We start from the raw sequence: 16647 nt of genomic DNA, 5'->3' as shown, positions 1-16647 counted from the left end.
TGTTTTCTTTTTATGACGATGATGATGATTATAAGGTGACCTTCGCCAAGGAGAAATGATCCAATCCAATCTCCCTAAGTCAGCAACTGGCATGTGATTACAAATGGCTAGTGTTGTGGTCAAGAGCACCTTAACCGAGACTAAGACATTATCAAAACTAGAGAGTATAGTGACAAAGACAAGACCAAGATGTTTTGAGGTCAAGACCAAGAAAAGAGCTATTCATTTCTATTATATATGCCCTCCCAAAACAAAATCACTCATGCAAAAAAAGGACCAAATGGCATTTCTTCATTATGTATAAGTACCGTAACAAACGAGCTACGTAAGTTCAAACAAGCATCAAATTTCAGAAGCCAGAAAAACACATCATGCTCATTCTGGCAGTTTTTGACTGCTACATACAGTATTCATCTTTTCACATGTGACCACATCAGAATAATTTGTGAAACATTTTGTGTGTATACCTTTATTTGCACATGCAAATTATATTCTATAAATGAGACAAGTCATTGGATATGTCAAGTTTGTTTCACAACATTACTACTGTGACTTCCAACAGTCTGCATCTGCCAAGTGAATTCAGCACGTCTCCAATCAGAGTGTGGCGAGCCGCTCCCTGATTGTCCCAGGAGACACATACTGGATGATCTTGACCTAAATAACTGAATGCAGTGTAGCAGCTTGCCAGAGGAGAGTAGCAGGGGAAATGCTGATGATTCCCGGCAGAGTTTTGGATGACAGATGACAACATTTTGAATTTATAGACCGGAGAATGCTCACACGGACGAGAACATTTAATCACATTACCCCAATATTAGCCAATTTACATTGGTTCCCAATCCATTTAAGATGCGACTTCAAGGTTATTTCATTAACCTATAAAACACTGCATGGCTTAGCGCCTTCGTATTTTGTCGACCTAGTTGTACCTTACGATCCGTCCCGTAACCCCCGCTCGCAAAACGCTAGTCTTTTAGTGACCCCGAGGGCCAAAAAGAAGTCCGCAGGGTCGAGAGCATTTTCTATTCAATGCCCTACCGATAGATATCAGAACCGCTACCTCAGTAGAAACATTTAAGACACGACTAAAGACACATTTTTATGCTATGGCCTTTAATTAACCTGTGTTGGCCGATTTGGCTGGAGTTTGTGTTCTCTGTCCTCCCCCCTCCCCTCCCCGGCTGGGTGACACCTCAACCCACTTCCGTCAGTCCTCAGTCTGTACTTTTTTTTTTTAACTTTCTCATCCCTTGTCCTTTGGCCGCAAAATGGGAATTGTTAGAGTGGTGCTCACTCCAACTTATTTGCAAGAACCACACGGGAGATAGTATGCCCTTTTAGCATTTGCAAGTGGACAAAACGTTCGTCACTGTGCATACAGCGATGTTCGAAGTACGTAGTCTGATTTAGTCCTCCTGCAAGAGCATATTTATTGAGAGAAGCAGGGTGGGGGTGAGAGTGGACAGGTTTGGTGAACCCCCAGCCTCTGGTTAAATCAGAGCAGGGGGTGTTTTACGACTTTGGGGGAAATAGAACAACTTTGATTGCTTCCTCTGCAGCTGGTCAATCAAGCAGAGAATGCAACCACTTTATTTTACTGCGTTGTGAGAGCAGGACAAGATTGGTTAATCATTATAGTCTACATTCCAACATAATCATACGATCAAAATAATCTATCAACCCTAACAGGCATCCGTTGGGTGACGGACAGAGGGACCATTCCGCCACTAGGACGCAATGTCCAACTCTGGTTAATAGTACATAGTTTCAACCGTTTCAGCACCATGGACAGCGTTCTGCTTCTGCTCACATTGCTCTCAGCCACGCCTGGCAGTGAGCAGTACCTCAGACAGTTTGTTTTCTATGCTCCTGCCCCTCCCATCTTGTTATACTGCAATTAGCACTGATTATTGGGACCTGCGGTTCATCACCACACCCGCTCCTGGCTTGATAAGTCTCTTCCTTAAACCCTGCAAACCCATCACCTCTGGTCGGTTCGTCTGGCTCGCTACCTGCCGCTTTGTGTGAGAACTTTCGTTGTCCGTTTCTGCTTGCTGCATGTTGCCTGTTCTGACTCCCGACCTAGTTTGTCTCTCCACTAGACCACTCCTGAACGCCGCCCAGTCTGATCATCTGCTTTCCCCTGACCACGTCATGAACGCTGCCTGGCCTGAGCACTCTCTTGTCCCTGATCATGTGCCAGCTGAACGTCCTGTCCGCTGGTTTGCTCGCTTGCTTTGTTAAAGCCTCCCACTTCCCGTTCCCTTTACCCTAAATAAAGAGCCTGTGTTGCACATGATTGCCCCGCATCACCCGTGATATTTTATGAAACGCACTTCCTGGTGTTTTTTTACCCCAGAGAGGGGAAGATAAGATTTTTATTTTACAATACTGCTTTGATGCCTGAATCATCAAACAATTTTAAAGTAAGACCTCAGAAAAAATAATCTCTTTGGCATTATATGTTAATTAATTCCAATTTAGTCAGTAGTGCTCCAAAATAGAACTTTTCCACATCATTATATAAGCTTAGGTGTGATGTCTGGGTGTCTGTGGAGCTGTCAGTGGTATGAGGCTGTATGCAGCTGTTTTTAGATGTCTGACGATGAGGTGACGCACACCAGTGGTTGCTTTTTACCCCATCACACCCCAAGATCACAGTACAAAAATAGAGTCTTAGATCAAATGCTAAATGCGTCATAATAGATTATTTGGTTAAAAACTTTCATCAAGAGGAGAAAGTATAGGTTCCAGTCTTACTTGTCAAAGATGCTGTAATGGTCTTAATACTGCTGGACTGGATATACTACTTGTATTATTTTTGGACGTTTAACCAAAAGGATATCGACTACACATCTTTTAGTCTCAGTGCTCGTGATATCGCTTTAATATACTATATTTATTTTACAAATCTGTCAAACTGAGACAAAGCACATAGAGAGCCCTATAGGCTATATTTCAAACTGTCATTGCCACAATTTACTTTAAATGAGATACATTTTGTCCACAATTTAAAACCGTTCCCAGGTGTCTTAGTACCATATCTGTTCTTTGGTCAAAATACACCAAGGATTAAAATAGTACATTTTCATCGAATCACTATTAACCCCACCCCCTCTAATGCAACAAAGAGGTATGTTACGTTGACTCATCGGGATGAAGCTAGGGGTTTGTAACAAGGCATGCAACAGTTTGGGAAAACAAAGTAAGACATGCATTTTCAGTTGTGCAGCACTTCATCGCCAAACTGCCAAATTGCTTTTGTAATTGGACCGTAATTAATTACCGTATTGGCCCGAATATAGGACGATGGTTTTTGCATTGAAATAAGACTGAAAAAGTGGGGGTCGTCTTACATTTGGGGTCTAGACATTATACCCATTCACAACGCTAGTTGGCGCCAGATATCTTCAAAGCGAATGCTGAACTTAACTCACCAGGCCAAAGCCCTGTCACGAAGAATAAAAATAAAAATAGCGGTAGCCGTTTGCATTATTTAATTGCAATATTTTTCCTTATTTAGATTTGTTACAAGACTAGAGTTACAGTTAGACTTTACTTTGATGGTTAATGCAGTTATTGCAATTTTGTTGTTTTATCACAGTAGATTGGTTTATTTACATTTCAAAAACCAGAAGCCATTCATTTACAAATGTGATTGCACTTTAGTTTACATATTTACAGTGCCTTACGAAAGTATTCGGCCCCCTTGAACTTTTCAACATTTCGCCACATTTCAGGCTTCAAACATAAAGATATAAAATTTTAATTTTTTGTCAAGAATCAACAACAAGTGGGACACAATCGTGAAGTGGAACGAAATGTATTGGATAATTTAAACTTTTTTAATAAATAAAAAACTGAAAAGTGGTTCAAAATCTTTTAAAACCAGCATAGAAAACAAATAATAAAATATAAAACTCTAACAAAGGATGCGTATTCACCTTCAAAATAACACCCGATGTTACAAATCAGGCATCATTTTGGTAATGTTTACCAAAGAGAACACATTGTTCTACACTGCTTTTAATGCATTCTTGGTGCTACTCATACTCAAAAGTAGCTGTGGTGCCAAATCATTATTTTTAGATGTGCCCACAGCATTTGGAAAAGTCTGCCGTATGATTGCCGCATAATACAACTTGAGATACAGTCTTGCTAATCGCACCCAGCACATAGCAATAAATTGCACCCAGTGGAATATCTGACATTCAACATTTTTGACGAGTGGGATTAATGCACTCGATGAGGCAACTCAACTGCCAATACCTTCACGAAAATCCAAACAAAAGGCAGTCAGAAGAGGACACAGAATAACGGACTTCTAGAGTGCGCAAGATGGACTGATGTATGGATAGATAATAGAACATTGAATTCAGGGCCTCTTTGTGTCAGAGAATGAACAGATCACTTGGCACATTGATTGAGTCTGCAGAAAAACGTGCCTTGTCACCACATGTCTGATATCTTGGGAGATGACAAAACGTGACCATGTGGCGAAGCCAGAGGGAATCACGACTTCGGCTGTGTAATGACCCACTTTACCTGTTTGACCCGCTTTTATTATACATTGCAAATGGATGGCACAGAGGGCTGGAGACACTTGGAGGACAGCTCAGATGTGTCAAGATAAAATGACAATGAAAAAATATGCAGAAATAAAAAGAAAGCAGGTCAGTGACACTGACAATCTATAATTTATCCAAGGGCAAGTTGGAGTTAGAGTTAGGTACATAAGTATTTGGACAATGACAGCAAGAGAGTTTACTATTCTGTTTTTAACTTGTACACCAACACAATGTGGTTTAATCATTGGTCTTTATTTAAAGGCATCAATTGATTGCAGATTTTGAAAATAGAGTATAATTGGCTCCATTTTGTCTTTTGATCTACTAATGTTATCCCAATGACCCACCACAGAGAAGAACCTTAAAAGGTCCTGTCTAGGAAGTTGAAGTCCACAACATCATAATATATAACATGTATTAGAATTCAGTCTCAACTAATGTGTAAATGTATAAAAAAAAAAAAATCTTCTTCTTCTTGGTAGTCCATCGGGGTCCGATGATGATGTTGTCTCTGTACCCAGCGATGACTGTGCATGTGGCTCCGCAGACCGAAGTTGGAAGCTCATAAGCGCCCGCAGGTGCTCCATTTAAAATCTGCATTTTGGGTTGAGGCGGATGCTGCTCTGTGACATCTGTCCCTTGCTGCACCCAGACGCTGTCGCCGATCCCTCTCGAAAGCAGTGGCTGCTTTGGAAGTGAGAGACCTCCATTCCGTTCTATCACGAGCATGCACTTCCAGATGGCGTGGTTGAATTTCACTCTACTTGTTTTTCAGTGTGTCCTTGTACCTCAGTTTGGGGCGTCCTCGTTGCCGTGAACCCTCTTTCAGCTCACCATACATGTGATGATGTAGTCTATGAGATGCCATTGTTTTGATCGCGGGTGCATCCACGTCGTTTTATACTTATCAGCCTGCCTGAATGTTGTGTTGGTCAGCAGCAGGTCGTATTCAGCACACTTATTCAATAGAAGCAAGCCATTGCTGTTCATCCCTATTCCATGCTTTCCAAACACACCTTTCCACTGGTCACTGTCCATGCCAACTCTGGCGTTGAAATCGCCCAGCACTAAAAGCTTGTCACTCGCTCTTAGTCTGGCCTCTACCCTTCGACCTGTTCGGCTTGGATAACCCTGCCAGGAGTACGAAACTCCCGTCGACATAGCTCTAGGGGTCACGGAGACGCGCAAAGTGCCCCACCACGATAAGGTGGCGATCCATCGGGGCACAAAAATTAGTTACCAATTGATCTAAATATACAAAAATATTCATCGTTAATTTTCTAAAATATTCATTGTTGATTTCCAAAAATATTCATTGTCGATTTCCAAAAATATTCATTATTGATTTCCCAAAATATTCATTGTTGATTTCCCAAAATATTCATTGTTGATTTCCACATGACAACTAGAATGACAATTAAAAAAAACATTATTCAGATGCCATTTTTGCCTAAAAAGAGAGAAATTAGTTACCAATTGATAAATGCAGATTTTGACATGAGTAGTCATTCGCATGCCACCCTGGATAGACAAATTAAGGAATTTACTATACTTGTTAATTTGCCCTAACAACATTCATAGTGTACTGCACACGACTGAAACACCATTTAGTCATGACATAGTTTTCCAACTGTATTTGGCTAGTTTTCTAAAGCCTGTATCTTACTGAGCAGTGAAGGTTAGTGAGGGTTTGAGCATGAATGTTGATTTTTCATCAGGGTTCATTCAAGGTCGCAAACGGTCACAAAAGCATTCACCACCACTTGCGTCGAAGCAGCACTGCGTTTGGCCTGCCACTACAAACCACTGGCTCAGGGAGGAGATCATGTTAGGAATGCAATGTGGTCGTTGACCTCCATGTGTCATTGTTGAAATGCAATTCACTGATAAGACTTTTCTAAAATGATTAGCTGTATTTATTTCTACATCGTCTTGTACATGCACAGTGCACAATACAGTATAATGTACCATGCATGCCTCATAATTATTTTGACAAAACATTGAAAAAAAATTGACCAGACAAGTGCAAGAAAAACACTGTCCTGATTTCCTAGTCATTTTGGCCAACAAAGCCAAATCGTCAAGTATAACTGCCAGTCCATATATAACAAAAAAAGATTATAATGAACTTGTGGTATGTGAATTTTTTTTTTCATATTTTCCGCACTATAAGGCACACCTAAAAACCTCCAATTTTCTCAAAAGCCGACAGTGCGCCTTATAATCAGGTGCGCCTTATATATGGACCAATATTGAGCCACTACAGCAGGCGTGTCCATAGTCCGGCCCGCGGGCCAAATGTATATATCTTATATATGGACAAAGTTTTAAAATGGGCCATTCATTGAAGGTGCGCCTTATAGTGCGGAAAATACGGTAAATAAATAAAAATGAAAATCCCCCCAAAAATTATTTAACTGCAAGAAGAAAGACAAATTATAATGAAATTTAAATTTCAATCAATTTCAATCGATGGAGTTTCACCATTTATAATGTGAGGAGAGGAACGTGCAAATCCTAACTGATTTGTTTTTTGTCTACGGGGGACACATTTTAACGCAACCTTCCAATAAACCTTCTAATCAACAAAAATGTCTCACTTTGTAAGATGTGCATCAAAAACCGTATTTATGCTCAGTACAAAGAAACCTTGCCCCACATGCTTCTTGAGATCTCATGATAGGTGATACTGAATATGTCAGCAAAACACTAAGGACTGAGTGAAGGCTGTTATGAAAACTCACACAGAACCATAGGAAACATCAATCAGGCCTAGCATTCCACCTTCAGGAGATGATGTTAAGATCATTCATCATGGCAGGTTGATAAATGTTGAGAACAGCCGCAGGTGTCTTATCAAGGATGCCACCATGGAGATGTTTTTAAGCAATGTCACCCTCATTAGCGGACTTTCCACACAGCCACGGGCATTTAATTATTGAGATGGGTTAAGTGATGCAGTTTGATGGATGGCTCGGAGTCCTACCTTGATAAGGAACAAAATCACGTACTTCTTTTCATTTGTTTGAGTGTGTGTTAAAATAATATTGGTGCTCAGTGCCCATGTTTACTAAATAACCAAAGGTCATTTTCATACAATATGATCAATAACAGTAAAGACATGCACTGAGTTTCCTTTAGAAAATCTATCAATTTACTGGGCAGTTTTAGCATTCAAATGGTAGCAAGTATTTTTAAATTTCAAACTTTTTATACCAAAATGCCTTTTCCATGATACTAAGTCCTGAATGAAGTTTGCATCATATTTTCTGAAGATGCTAATTCCATTTTTAATAAATGATGATTTTATCCTATTCCTTAATATTCCTTTTCCATGAAAACTAACACAAACCCATCTTAATTTTCTAGCACATCCACCTCACAGTGCAAAAGTTGTGGCTTTGATTCTGGCTTCGGCCTTCCTGTGTGGAGTTTGTATTTTCTGCCCCTGCCTACATGGGTTTCCTCCAAAGACATGTATGGTAGACCGATTGAGCACGGCAAAATGTCCGCATGTGTGCATATGAATGGTTGTTTGTCTGTGTTCCCTGCGATTAGCTGGCAACCAATTCATGGTGTCCCCCGCCTACTGCCCGATAACTTCTGGGATAGTCTCCAGCATGGCCGTGACCCTCGTCAATAATAAAATTAATTAAATAAATTAAAAAATAAATTAAAAAATAAAAGACCACCTACACTTGCCATGCATGTCCAAAGTCCGGCCCGCGGGCCAAATCCGGCCCCCGGTCAGATTTCATACGGCCCGCAGCTTCGGTCTTATAATGTATTATTTATGGCCTGCCTGCACTGTCAAACTGAATAAAAAAAATCTGGTTTTTGAAAAAGACACAACTGGGACTAGGATAATTTTCACTTCAGAATTACGTTTGTCCCAAAATTGTCATGAGCCTAAAGCTATGGTAGTGCATAAGTAGGGAAAAAAATGTCCAGGGCTACAACACAGCAAAAATGGTGCGGGCTTCACCAAGATAAATCTTTGATATCATCATGTGGGCAGCGAGTTTGATACGCCTGCTCCATATACGTGCACAAATTGCAAAGGACCCTAATTTGCCTCCGTATATTGGTTCTGTAAGAGGATGCAGTCAGAGTCTATGGGTCAAGGCCCCACCTCCAGGCATCCACCTGCAGCCACTGCCCCAAGTCTGACTCGAGGCTGGGGCCCCAGTGTCCCACATTCAGGCGCTACAAACTTTTTGTTTATGTCCATTCTAGCATGCACACCAACAGAAGTAGTAAATATTCTCTGTTGTTTTTGTATTTAACTATTTTCCTGTATATTTATAGCCGCAAAATATGCAAATACTGACTGTGCATTACCATACTTTAACAATTAGGAGACTATGGTGTGTTCTGTGTTCCATACTGAAGGATCAGAACTCTGTCCCAAACAGAGAACCTACTGCAATTATACAAGGGAATTGCAAAAATAATTCTAGAACGGTGACTTCACTTCATCAGCAAAGCAGCTGTGCCATCTCCATACAAAAAGTTTGTGTGTGTGTGTGTGTGTGTGTGTGTGTGTGTGTGTGTGTGTGTGTGTGTGTGTGTGTGTGTGTGTGCGTGTGTGACTCAGTAATTACGAATTAATTTGTTGTAACTACCTCTATTTGCCCGTGAATCGTCACAGTGTTCACTTATAATATATAGAGACTGAAGACCATAAAACAGAGTTAGGCAAAATACCCAGATGGGGAAAAGCACTCCAACTGATATTTTAACTCCTTCCAAACCTTTCTGGAAATAATTCCTCTTTCAAATTTGACTTTGTGTGAAAACATTCTTGAAAATGAGAACGAGGACTCCAATAGGATATAGGCTGTTCTGGTGACTGTGATTACAGTTCTGAGAATATTACCTTATAAAAATAATTAAAGACTGGTTTACAGTGGGTTATGGTTAGAAAAGCACAACCCTTGTTTTCCAAGAGTTTTTCCCCCCCAATAATTTGAAAGTTATTGTACATGACTTATTCAGACACAATTCCAATGCTTAATGCTCGTGCCTTTTAGTTCTTCTTTACCTTTTGAACTTCTATGGGAAGCAATGCAGGGCTTGAGTCAAACAGCCATTTATTAGAATTCAAATTAAAATCATTCGGGTAAAATACTGGACGAGATGCCTTTGAAATCGGCAGAATTGTTTATTTCAGCTAAAGTTTGTGAATATCAGAGCTGAGATAAGTTGTTATTGTAACAGTACACATAAATGGCCTAGTCCGGTGGTGAATTATGGAACCTTGATTAGCATAGAAGCTTCTTTATTGGGGGTAAACCAATCAATTCTTACAACATTCAATAACAGATGAACAATTTCGTGGAAATATACAATCTAATAAAGAAAAAGTTATTTTGAAATGTATAATAAAAATAAAAAGTATCAGAAGGAAACATTTGCAAGAACTAATGTGGACAAAGCTTGAGCAACTGCGACTACTTCTTGAGGCATTTAGCAAAGACCAACACGTTAAATACTGATAAGTCGTTGAGAAATCATTGTGACTTTGGCAATGCGTCCTTTTCACAAGTAGCCCAGCCCATTTCGACCAAAGTGACAAAACAGTGGGATGGTAAAACACAGACAAAGGAACTGCAAGCAGAATGAAACATGACATAAAATTAACAAAAGAATCAATGACATTCAAAACCACATTGAGATGAAAACAAAACACATGTTTGTAGTACCACATAACTAACTAGTATTATGAGAAAATTGAGGTCCATCTATCTGTTTGTCTCTGTCCATGCACCCTACCTACTGCCTGTCTGTCCATTAAGTAAAATGTTTCAACAGTTTAACATATTGCAGCAAATTATAATTACGCAGTTCAACTTTACAATCATTAAAATGTCTAGCTGTGAATAAAAAGCTGACGTTACTTCACCTGTATGATAAAGAGGGTGACAACGCCTGCTCCGGTGCTCCGATAGTTTCCTGCAAACCAGTCTCTCAGTTTAATGAGACAACCCTGAAATAAGAGAATGAACTTGAACTCCGAAATTCAAAGAATAGCAGGACTCAAAGCAACAAGATATACAATGAATACACACATATACTGTACATACTGTATATATATCATACATCATACATAGTCTTAATCAAACATTAACAGTTAATTTATATGTGGGGATAAATATTTAACAGTAACACTTTGAAAAAAGAACAGTAAATTAGCGGGGTGCCTGCTACCAGTAAGTTCGTTCATTATTTCCAGGTATTTTGATTCGAATCTGATACACGTCTTGGGAGGCAACACCTTGGCTCCATTTTTAATGTGAGCAAAAGTATTGGAGCATGTGACTACCACATGGCTTTCCAGCCCATGAGTGTCGGATCAAATCAATCGATCCATCCATTTGTACCAGTTTGTCCTCACCAGGGTCATGAGTGGCCTATCCCAGATGACTTTGGGTGAGAGGGCAAACTCTGCACTGGTTGCCTGCCAATTGCAGGTCTGTTTACATAAATTATTCAAATGTGTGGCATGTAATATCTAGATTCACTTTCAGATTTGTGTTTTGTCTGAGAAGTGAAAAGACTATACTGTTTAACTATGCACCCAAAAGGAAATGAAAGTTGTGTCTATGAAGTTGTGCAGGCACGTTGAAAGGTTGGGGCCTTGTATTCCACTGTGAAATATTCCTAGTGATAAATCACAATGCCAAAATTAGGAAAGGAATAGAAATTCAGGTCAGGTCAGGGAGAATGTGAAATATTTATCTTATCAAGTCTTTTCAAAGTGTTCCTTGGGCACCTTCTGTAGCTTGATCTAGCATTAGGCATTCTAGAAAAGGGGCATTTATGTATCATATCCTTCTACAGAAAGTACGCCACGGTGTCTTAAATCTCGGAACAATTCGCATAATATCCCATTTTGGGTCCAAATTTGACACAAAGTTGTTCTATTCTGGGGATGGATTTTTATCAGGGAACCAAAGTAGTCCAGTCCACATCTGAGGTCAATTGTGAATGTGCATGTCTTGTACAATAAAATTATATTTTGAAATCAATTTAAGAGTGGGAAACCTCTGGCCAGTTGGTGTGGATAAGGGAGTGGCAGGGATGCTGGACACAACAGGAGATGGGAACATGACCCATCCAGTCTGCCTCACCGTGTACGCCACAACACCGAAACTGAAAAGAGAGAGAGGGAGAAACAGAGACAAAAATAAAGAAATCAAAATCTAATGCTGAGCAAAACCATTGATTTGGGCAGAGGGAATTTGATATTCATATCATTTCAACATTTTGAGTATGTAACATGAGGCCCATCAAGATGCCCATACAGTAATAAAGTTCTATTTAAGTGTAGAGATGAACAGAGTCATTTACCAGGTGCTGGACAGCATCAAAATCATCTTTAATGGTCTGGTTCTCTCCGGGACCTGACTGCCTGTAGATCTCCAAACTTTGTCTCAGGTCTTTCTCAAAATATGAGTCTATCTGTACAGTGGACACAAACTATGTTATTTGCAATATCCCAGTTCTTTAGACAGTGAACAAAGATCGCCCACAGGCATGAACAGAACAATCGCTACATGACGGCTTAATTTGCCACCTTAAAAATAAAATTAGTGATGCGATGATGATAGGTTACTGACAGTTCAAGCTGTTGTTATGCATGTTGGCAGATGTGCAATATAAACAGTTTACTACCACTCTGCTGTAAACCAGGAACACACAAGCCATGGCCAGCTCTATCAGCATCAGGATGAAGAGCAGGAGGAAAAACTGCAAATGGGCAAAATCATATTCAGATAAGATCGTGAATAAAATTATACTACATTAACCCAATCTACAAGGTTTTTTCTAAAGGTGTAACAGTTTGAACGGATGACAAACTAAATGTAGAAATTTGAGTGACGTATTATTGTGGTCATGCTCACAAAGTGATGGTGTGAGTTTGACAGACCGTAAACCGAAACTTTTCCCCTCTAGATTTAATTTAATGTGTTGGGTGTTAACAATAATGATGCTTATTGATCTCAGAGATGGGCAAATGGCGGTCCGCAGCCTTGAGTGACACATTCCATCCATCCATCCATCTTCTTCCGCTTATCCGGGGTCGGGTCGCGGGGGCAGCAGCTTCAGGAGGGACTCCCAGACTTCCCTCTCCCCAGCCACTTCATCTAGCTCATCCCGGGGGATCCCAAGGCGTTCCCAGGCCAGCCGAGAGACATAGTCTCTCCAGCGCGTCCTGGGTCGTCCCCGGGGTCTCCTACCGGTGGGACATGCCCGGAACACCTCCCCAGGGAGGCGTCCAGGAGGCATCCTGATGAGATGCCCGAGCCACCTCATCTGGCTCCTCTCAACGTGGAGGAGTAGCGACTCTACTCCGAGTCTCTCCCGGATGACCGAACTTCTCACCCTATCTCTAAGGGAGAGCCCGGACATCCTGCGGAGAAAACTCATTTCGGCCGCTTGTATCCGGGATCTCGTTCTTTCGGTCACGACCCATAGCTCGTGACCATAGGTGAGGGTAGGAGCGTAAATCGACCGGTAAATTGAGAGCTTTGCCTTTTGGCTCAGCTCTCTCTTTACCACGACGGACCGGTACAGAGTCCGCATTACTGCCGACGCTGCACCGATCCGCCTGTCGATCTCGCGCTCCATCCTCCCCTCACTCGTGAACAAGACCCCAAGATACTTAAACTCCTCCACTTGGGGCAGGATCTCATCCCCGATCCGGAGAGGGCATTCCACCCTTTTCCGATCGAGGACCATGGACTCGGATTTGGAGGTGCTGACCCTCATCCCGACCGCTTCACACTCGGCTGCGAACCGCTCCAGTGAGAGCTGGAGATCACGGCCTGAAGAAGCCAACAGCACAACGTCGTCTGCAAAAAGCAGAGACGCGATGCTGAGGTCCCCAAACCGGACACCCTCAACGCCTCGGCTGCACCTAGAAATTCTGTCCATAAAAATTATGAACAGAATCGGTGACAAAGGGCAGCCTTGGCGGAGTCCAACCCTCACTGGGAACGAATCCGACTTACTGCCGGAAATGCGGACCACACTCTGGCATCGGTGATACAGGGACCGAACCGCCCTTATCAGTTAGCTCGGTACCCCGTACTCCCGAAGCACCCCCCACAGAACCTCCCGAGGGACACGGTCGAACGCCTTCTCCAAGTCCACAAAACACATGTGGACTGGTTGGGCGAACTCCCATGCACCCTCGAGGATCCTGTTGAGGGTGAAGAGCTGGTCCACTGTTCCACGGCCAGGACGAAAGCCACACTGTTCCTCCTGAATCCGAGGTTCGACCTCCCGACGGACCCTCCTCTCCAGCACCCCTGAATAGACCTTACCAGGGAGGCTGAGGAGTGTAATTCCCCTGTAATTGGAACACACCCTCCGGTCCCCCTTCTTAAAGAGGGGAACCACCACCCCAGTCTGCCAATCCAGAGGCACTGTCCCCGATGTCCACGCGATGCTGTAGAGACGTGTCAGCCATGACAGCCCCACAACATCCAGAGCCCTTAAGAAATCCAGGCGGATCTCATCAATGAGTGACACATTGATGAATTAAAAAATAAAATTATTAAACGTTTTGTCTTATTTCTTACAGTCCCCACAAAATCTTTAAAAACACTGATAAACACTCAATATATCTTTTACACACAAAAAGAGAGGGGGGCGTGTGTGAAAATATCCTAGGAAACCTCAGAAAAATCAAAAATATGCAAGAATACTTGTAGAATGAAAAATAAATCTGAGACTGTACAGATCCGTTGGTTGCCGAACTGTGACTATGTAGTATCAGTCTGATTTTAAGTTGTAATATCAGCAATTGCCACTTGTGGGCAGACATGCCTTAGTTCTGCTTACAGGTCTTAGTTGAGTTTACACAATAACAATGTAAAAGAGAGCCATTTCAAAACTATCCTATCGTTCAAATTGATAGGCTTTTGAGACATTATTCCCGAGAGTTTGGCTGTTCTGCTGTGGTTAAGTACGTTTTGTGTTTATATAGTGTTGTTTTGTCGTATTTAAATTTATTCCGAGCTTGTTTTTTGCTTTTTAAACGTCCGACTCGTGCCGAGCTAGTTGGTTAGCTGAAATGGAAGGTCTGCAGGTTGTAGATATGTGACGTTTTCATGAATTAAAAAAAAAAAGAAAAAAAAGAATGGTTTTGTTTAGAAATATACTTACTGGATCTTCTCGTTCCGGAGAAGACCACAACGCAGCCGTTCCGCAGTTGATGTGAATTATACTGCCCTAAATATTTATGCCTCATCTTTTTTTCTCAGATTTGAAGTGATATACAGGGCAGACATAGTACTTTAATATTAGTTTTTAATGTTAATGTGCTTATTCAGTAGTTTTGAGCTGTCCTTGTATTGTAATTTTTTGAGAGCTTTTTGCACTGGAAAAACAAAATTATATTGTGGGGTTTTTTTTTTTGCTTCAAGCACACATTTTGCATGCATGTATTTTTGTTATGTTTAAAATAGCATTTTTGTCAAACATGTTTGGTCCCCCCTATGGCGCAAATAAAAAAAATGTGGCTCACACCAGGATTTAAGTTGCCTATCCCTGATTTAACTCATAATTTTATTTACTGTTCAGGAATTTGTAGATGAGCTTAACAGTGTAGTTATTCATTATTCACCAGATAAGTGGACATTTTTTTTCAGACAATCAAAACAGTCCAATTGCAATCTCATCATTACCCCTGAAAAAATGACCAAGGTGAACGAGAATATTCACAGGCCTAAATTTGGCACAAACATGTACTTCAATAAAAGTTGATGTAACATCTCGTTTTCTAATAACATTCTTGAACATAGTTTGTGATGTTTTACCAGTGTAAACTGCAAATAGCACATTGCCTAAATTGTGTGACTCATGTCAAAATTACTCATTCATGCACTGACTAATGACATTGTTGAAGTGTATTTGACAAACTCACACTGATGAGCAGCCAGCGATTCTCCTTCATGGCACCAAGCACACCCAGATAACACACGCAGGTAACAATAGTACCAGTGACCACCAGCGTGTTGGCGGGGAAGATGGGCCAGAAAGTTGTGACCAGAGATGCGAACTTGGAATGTATGTTTTGAAATATCCCGAAAGCAATAACAAATGCACCGCATAGCTGCAGAACAGACAGGAAACAACACCTTATGTTACAAATGTGACGGTCCCATTTGGGGTTTGAATTCACTTTGATGAATAACAGAAAATTCACAGGATGAACTTGCCATTTTTAAAACTTACCCAGCACAGGAAGTTGAGGAACACCATCAAGTTTTTCAAGCAGTTTACACACGAGCGATCCATTCCTATTTCTGTGGGATTGCACGATTAGCTCAGTCAGAGCAACAGAGATCTGTTTGACTGAAAAATAGAGACTGCTCTTTTGGTGCCTGTGTTTACACCACAATAGTGTTTGATATGGTGACACGGAGCCATAAACACAATGAGCAGTTGTGACCTATTCAGGCCAGCCCAGTTACACATTATTCCTTGAGTTTATATGTTCACTTTGTTTCAACTTCCTTTATATCTGAGTTCATTCAAATGTCATTGAGCGAACCTAATATACTCGTTATCAATTTTCCGTAGGATGAACACAAGAATTGCATTGGAAACATAACTCAACGTCCAAGTTGAAACTATAACATCCTCTCAATACAATGAAATGCTGACATATTTTCTTGTCAACAGTTTCCACTACTGTATTTTATAAAAATTGTCTGTAAGGTTAACGTAATATTATTGCGCTAAAGCGCACGGCACATTAACAAGAAAATGTAAATTCATGACTTGAATAACATTTTTTCATGTTTTATGTTCACTGTCACCATTCTGTTGAAAACTGACAAGACTTGTAAATGGAGCAAGGTTCAGAATAACCCTGGAAGAGGAAACATTCATAAAACTGTTTTATTTTGTTCAAGCAATACCCAAATTAAAAGTGATCTTGTCATTGCTTTATAAAGTTCAAGGTTAGCAGCCCCCACTTAGCCTGATTTGACGCTTAATTGCGCAGTTGCATCATTCAGATGCGACTGTTAACAGAAAATAAAGACAAATGCACATACAA

The 16647-nt window shown here is 40.9% G+C and overlaps 1 protein-coding gene across 1 annotated transcript; it reads right to left on the bottom strand.

Moving 5' to 3' along the window:
- Positions 1-9715: 9715 nt before the first annotated feature.
- LOC119127107 (leukocyte surface antigen CD53-like) lies at positions 9716-15953 on the bottom strand. The gene is made up of 7 exons (XM_037258831.1): positions 15819-15953; positions 15508-15696; positions 12249-12323; positions 11925-12035; positions 11619-11726; positions 10477-10560; positions 9716-10181 (listed from the first exon to the last, which is right to left on the bottom strand). Exons 1-7 carry the CDS (start codon positions 15879-15881, stop codon positions 10113-10115), a joined length of 699 nt encoding a protein of 232 aa, XP_037114726.1. The 5' UTR covers positions 15882-15953; the 3' UTR covers positions 9716-10112.
- Positions 15954-16647: the final 694 nt, after the last annotated feature.

Source organism: Syngnathus acus, chromosome 9 (genome assembly GCF_901709675.1).
Source record: "Syngnathus acus chromosome 9, fSynAcu1.2, whole genome shotgun sequence".
Taxonomy (NCBI): Eukaryota; Metazoa; Chordata; class Actinopteri; order Syngnathiformes; family Syngnathidae; genus Syngnathus; species Syngnathus acus.
This window is presented reverse-complemented; position numbering and strand designations above follow the sequence as displayed.